Below are 6,456 nucleotides of genomic sequence, written 5' to 3'. Positions count from 1 at the left end.
AATTGACCCAAAAAATGTCAACAGCATCATATCTAAATGTGTACTACTCCGTAGTTTTTAGCTTTGTACAGTATATTATTATTATTTTTTTATTTTTGGCACAAATGAGGACAATTTACCAAGAATCATGATATGGTGTTGAAAAGATATTAACAAATAGTTTGATAATTGATACTAGTACATTGCAGAATCAGCTGTTCTCTTTTTGACTCAGATTTTTTTTTTTTTTTTCCCTTTTTTTTGGGAAAACTTTTTTTTTTGACTAAGAGTCTCAGATATACTCTTGGCAGTTTTCTGAAGAAATTTTCCACACATCATGAAACAACTGCATCTGTGGAATTTCATACTACTAGCAGTCTCGTACCGTATACCAGTGAACTACGAAGTACTATATATCTTATTGCCAACCCATAAATAAACACAGAACAGCTCGGGAAAACAGGAGCAAGCCTATAATAAAAAAGATGGCCTAATACCCGATAATTAAATACTCAATGTTCCATATTTCCATTCATAGCTTCAGACTATCCGAAATTACACAAGCTGATGAAGGAACACAGCTTTTCATCTGAAGCTGTCATTTATTTGATCCAATGACCATAAGCAAGAAAAATAAGGAATTCAATGTCTGATTTAATGTATGATGAACAATACATAAAACACTCATGTACTTACTAATCAACTTAGTCACTCGAATGGATAAATAGAATTTGTACTAGTCTCACAGCGATAAACAAATTGCTGATTGTGGTCAATGACCATATATCCAAAATCTTAACGGCCTCGGTGACAAGGAACGCATGAGTTTCTCCTGACCACAGCTCATTATGCAGCAGCAACCTCAAAGAGATGCTTGCGGATCTGCATTGGATTATAAGATTTATAAGAAGATTTCTTAAAGAAGGCCGAAAAACTTAAACATCATACCACCAAAAAAATTAAAATTAAATTCATCACAACAGGAACATTAATGACCTAAGAGTAGCAACTCAGAATCTGTAACGAACCCAAGGGTGCAGCCCCAAAGCATCATCACACATGAGAGGAAACGCAAGAAAAGGTGCAGACCGAGGGAGCAGATGAAATAGAGCAGCAGCAGCAGGACAACATTTTCAGTGAGCAGCCACCACTCAACAAATGACTGCAAGAGGGGTTGGTGGGAATATATTTGTGACTGATCTCTTGGCCTTTTGTGTAACCTAGCTGGCTCTTTTTAATTGTTGATTTTTTTTGGACTGATGTACATTTAAAAAGTGGGAGAGGGCAATTGCTGAGGTAGCTAAAATATGGTATTTGCATTTGGAGAGTTGTGACCTGTAGTCACTTAGAGAGTGGTGAGCCTAAAGCCACCGGTGTAAGAAACTTCCTTGTTTTTCATATTAACCAAGAAGCGGTCCTACTTCCCCAAACTTATTTCCTCTTTAACAAATTATGTGCATTTTATTTTTGAGTCTAAGTGGACCAGGCCAGATATAAAATTACAGCACAGTCACTATAAACCCTGCCAATTGAATTCTCTAAATATTTCACCTAGTCACCCCCCCCCCCCCAAACACTTAATAAGAGAGAGAGAGAGAGAGAAAAGAAAAAAAAAGAACCAACTTTTCTTTCTAAAATATACTCTCTTTGCAAAGAATTAAAAGTCAGAGTTACATGATTAAATTTCTTAATTCACCCTAATTTCAAGTAAGGATGGGATATGAAAAAGATAATACAACTATTATCAAGGGCATTTTTCTTGTATAAACATGTCACCTTCTTAATTTAAGAAGGTTGCAACTATGTGACAAACAATTCAGGGCAGAGGATGAAGTTTCCCAGTTATGCTGATTATGTATCAGATCCACTGTGAAAATACAGTGTAGCTTCACAGGTTAAGGACCTGTTTACTTAAATTAGGAATTGAAGACCTTTATAAACACAAAACGTTACAAAGGAGAGTGAAAGCATAAATCACCTGAGGAAGCTTCTTCCTATATGCAACATCCAATCTTGCATCAAGAGTGTTTTCACACACAATTTTTCCATCCCGAGAAGCCAGCACAACACCTCCAGAGCTAAAAGCAACAGGATTTACAATAACACCATTAGCACCACTTGTACAATGTTCAATACAAAATTTAACATCTTGAACAGCAGTTCTTAAAACTTAATAATTTAACTCAAAAATCCTTCATTGAAATTCAAGCAACAAACCACCTACTACTTAAGGCAGCCTACAAATTCAAAATTGAGAAAGAACATCTTACACAGCCAATTAAATCAATTTAATCCATCCAAGAGCTAACAAGGTAACTTACCAATTAAGACCATGTTCCTTCTGTTGACCAGGACCAGGAGGAAGATGTATAGTGTCAACAACTATCTCAGGGACATGTACATCTGCTTTCTCAGCATATTCATTTTTAGCTGAATTGATAATATGCTCCACCAGGTGCACATCATCCTTTCGGCAACGCAATAAGACAGCAGGTTCTTTCAACCTAAGCAAACTCTGTCAACAAATGAAAAAAACAATTCATGGAAGAATATTAATCCCAATTTCACACTATTTCATCAAAAGAAATCATAATTATTAATATGGCTGAATAAACAAGAGACAATCTCTTTGCACTGTCAAAGTAAGACAATATCTACTGTATAATCAAGAGGCCATCAAGAGATATAATCATATAAGAGGAGATATCTTATTTACAGGTCAACTAATCACTTTAGACAAGGTTTTTTACCCTCCCCTTCCCACCCCCACCCACCCCCCCCCCCCCCAAAAAAAATAAATAAATAAATAAATAAAAGAATTGAACAAGACTAGAAAGAGCAAAATATCAACTAACCTGAACAACGAGCTCTTTCAAAAGCTGCCTGTAATGATGATGGTCTCCACTGACACGCAGTAGCTCTTCGGCTGCTGCTTCTTTCATGGAATTAACTAAATCATCCTGAGCTTGAAGGACCTTGATCCGAGATGCGTTGAGCTGCATAGAGTACTCTCTGCCAAAAGAAGCAGATCAAAAAGTGTTGATGGATTATTATTTCCGCAAATTACAGAAGTCTAATAAAAGAGTTTACTTTAACTACTAACACCATCCCACAAAGACCACAATACATTTCAATCTTGCCTTTCTATGATACTTTATATTACTTCTCACAATCTCACTATATCCCTACACTCTCTCTATATATCTACTATTCTTATATTTTGTGCCAAAGGCAAGTCAAATTGTATTGGGGGAAAATGAAATCATATAATAGATCCCCTCAATCAAGATCTTCTATTCAAGAAACTAACTTACGGTTGCTTGATGTTATGAATAGTTGGAAGTTCTAAAGTAAACTTAAATTTGTGATGGGAGGAACACAACTTTTAAGGCACACACTTTAGTGCTTAGAGAATAAGCAAATCTTTTACTAGTGGAGATTTGTAGGACCTAATAGAAGTAGTACTATCTTTCATGTGTGTAACATGCCCTTTTAGCCTCTCAACTGATTGACAAATCTGATTTTGATAATAATTACAAATACTAAAAAATACGAGTAACATAAAAGAATACACAACAGGACAGCACAAACATTGATGTACAACTTGAAAAAAGGAGCAAAATGAGTCCTGCATCATGTTTATCACAGAAAACATATCCAGGGAAATTGGAGATAACACCTTAAACTAGGAATCCACAGATGAAGTACCACACCAAGAAAATCACATGAATCCACAACATGATTTCTAACCGTTAGTCAAACCACCAATCTTAAATAATGCAAGAAAACAAAAGTTCTCGTCAAAATCTTATCCAGTCATACAAATCTTGGCCTCAAAAACGCAACGGATCTCCAACTCCAGACCAAAGAAAAATAAGACAGAATTCTATAGGCCATAAATGGACAGCTTCACAAAAACAATTTAGCATATAAAGAAAATAGCGTCTTTCCAGATAAATAATATAAATTCAACTTGGCCTTAATCACAACGTCTATTTAAAGGTAAATAGGTACATTTAAAATTACGCAGTGATGCAAAGATTACAATCAAAAGACAATACATATACGAGATACGATGTATAACATTAGGCAAACAGCAATTTCAACCACAATTTGACATTCAGCCCTATGACCTTGATTTAATTCAATAATTCGCAAATCAACATTATCAATCAATCTGGAATTCTGGATCATAAATCTGTAACTAAGTAATCAAAGTCGAAATCGAATTCGACTAGATCAACAATAGCATAACATATAAGTAATCAAAGCCGAAATCAAATTCAACCAGATTAATCATCAATAGCATAACATAAACTGCATTCATTCCTAACCAATAGCCAAATCATGCATTCACAGCCATTAGTCATTACATTATACTTCCACAACAAACCAAATAAAGTATCAATCACATCACAGATATCAAAGTCAGGACAGCATAATCACAATTCACAGTAATCAACATGAAATTAAGCAACGAAGTAAGCAGTACTTCAATCAATAAACAACAGATAGTTTACATTTTCCTGCGAACTTCAACTTGCTTCTCCTTACGCTCATACTCCTGCCTGATCTTCTTCTTCTCCGCTTCAACTAACTGCAATTTCTCAATGTTGAACTCCTACAAATCAAAAAAAAAAAAAAAAAAAAAAAAAATCAATCAATTTCTCTTTCCAATCAAATTCGAACCAAAAACAATCAAAACTTCAATTCAAACAAAATTCTTCAATTAAACTTCAAAATCAACAAATAAAATTCAAACGAAAATCAGTCGATTCGCTTACTTCTTCAGCAGCAACGGAGATCTCGTTAGCCTTTTCCTCCGCTTCTTGGCGGATGAATCTAACCATCTGCTGGATCTGCTTCTGGACATCGGTGTCATTCATCTTCGGATCTGTTGAAATTTTCTCTCTCCTTCTCTAATTGGTTGAAGATGATAGGGCAAGAGGAAGACGAAGATCAGTTCTTCAAAGTGTCGATGAATGAATGAAACCGTGAGACTTTAATTATTGGGGGAGAGTTTGTGAGTCGGACAAATAGTGGTGATAAGAAAATTTGGAAAGAGATCACAAAACAATTAAATAAGGGTTAATTTCACATTAATGTGTGAGCTGGCAAATTAGGGAATATTCACGAGATTGTTGTTGTTTACTACTGTTGTCATCTGATAGGCGGTTAAATATAAAGCGGTTAAATAAGAGGGATCATTGGACGGGCTGGGCTGGGCTGGGTTGGGCCCGGCCAGGCCGGGCGAAGTATTAAAATCAGTCCACTTCTCGGTTTGGAATTTTTGTGCCCAAATTAAAATGGTTGGGCTCCCGGTAAAAAAAAAATCAACTAAAAAAAGCATAAAAACACATTCCCAAATAAACACGCCAACCAAAAAAAATAAATTTTCGGTCCGGGCCATAAAAACCTGCCCAAAATCGGTCATGCCAACTTTGATCACCTCTAGGTTAAATATATAGGATTTCACATGAACTTCCTCTCTCTTCGCCCAGAATTTTTACAAACACAACCGGTGGTATTTTATAAGAAGTACAGTAGTGGATAGTTAACATATTTTGTTTATCTATGTACTGTATTTATGTACGGCGTACAAGCTAATTGTAATTGATTGCACACTGAAAAATGTGTTTGTTTATTTGAAAATATAAACTACATAGTACCGAGTAGTTTTCAAACTCGTATATTGCACACTAATAAATATGTGTTTGATTTGAAAGTATAAACTACATAGCATCGAATAGTTTTTAAACCCGCATATTGTATTAGATATTTTATAATGTAATGCTCGAAATTTGCAATTAAGGTTGGACTCGTCGAATCACCAACTTCTCTCCATTGTATTTTTTTCATGGTTAAATAGATTTAATTACAAAACTGTCTTATTCCAAAACTTTTGCTATTTTTTCTATTTGATTTTTGATAGGATATTGTTTATAGTATTTAGTGAAATGAACTACATAAAACCTTTTGTGACAACAAATTATAGAATTTTCAACCTAAGGTTTAGCCAAAAATTGATAATTCATCCTCAAAAATACTCTTCTTAGGTCAAAAGCAAGCAATCCAACAATTATACATCTGCTATCCAAGTCAATTTTAATTCACGATATGACCATATACACCTCCCTAAGACATTCACTAAAGCTTTTAATCAAATCAATAAATTAAAACTTCTTTTGGAAAGAGTCATTATAAAAAGAAAGACACACTTATCATGATAATGTGGCACAAAATTTTCCAGACTAGATCCTTTTTTACTTGTTCACATGTTTTTTTAAAAGAAAGGTCTAATCTAAGTACAGCAACAATACAAATCTTTTTTTTTATTTTATTCATAATAGAGTACAAAGACCAAATACAAGAAAAAAGAAAATAAAGACTACTAACACAGTAACACTACTAAAACAAAACAAAGGAAACTCCTACAGAGGGACTAAGAGAGGCAAAGCCACGCCCTAATATCCTCCT

General features: G+C 34.6%; 1 protein-coding gene across 1 annotated transcript; it reads right to left on the bottom strand.

The window, feature by feature from the left end:
• Positions 1 to 547: 547 nt before the first annotated feature.
• Positions 548 to 5,023, bottom strand: LOC145597517 (V-type proton ATPase subunit E-like). Its single transcript, XM_081653706.1, has 6 exons — positions 4,764 to 5,023; positions 4,500 to 4,600; positions 2,835 to 2,991; positions 2,301 to 2,494; positions 1,958 to 2,057; positions 548 to 861 (listed from the first exon to the last, which is right to left on the bottom strand). The coding sequence occupies exons 1-6, from the start codon at positions 4,863 to 4,865 to the stop codon at positions 826 to 828; spliced, it is 690 nt and encodes a 229-aa protein (XP_081509832.1). The 5' UTR covers positions 4,866 to 5,023; the 3' UTR covers positions 548 to 825.
• Positions 5,024 to 6,456: the final 1,433 nt, after the last annotated feature.

Source organism: Chenopodium album, chromosome 20 (genome assembly GCF_948465745.1).
Source record: "Chenopodium album chromosome 20, dcCheAlbu1.1, whole genome shotgun sequence".
Lineage (NCBI taxonomy): Eukaryota > Viridiplantae > Streptophyta > Magnoliopsida > Caryophyllales > Amaranthaceae > Chenopodium > Chenopodium album.
This window is presented reverse-complemented; position numbering and strand designations above follow the sequence as displayed.

Excerpts from the sequence above, each read along its gene's own strand:
- LOC145597517 (XM_081653706.1), bottom strand. The coding sequence starts at position 4,865 with ATGAATGACACCGATGTCCAGAAGCAGATCCAGCAGATGGTTAGATTC. Across the intron at positions 2,992-4,499 it reads GTTGAAGTTCGCAGGAAAAT|AGAGTACTCTATGCAGCTCA; the intron begins GTAAACTATCTG and ends TTCTTTTGGCAG. Across the intron at positions 2,495-2,834 it reads TGAAAGAGCTCGTTGTTCAG|AGTTTGCTTAGGTTGAAAGA; the intron begins GTTAGTTGATAT and ends ATTTGTTGACAG.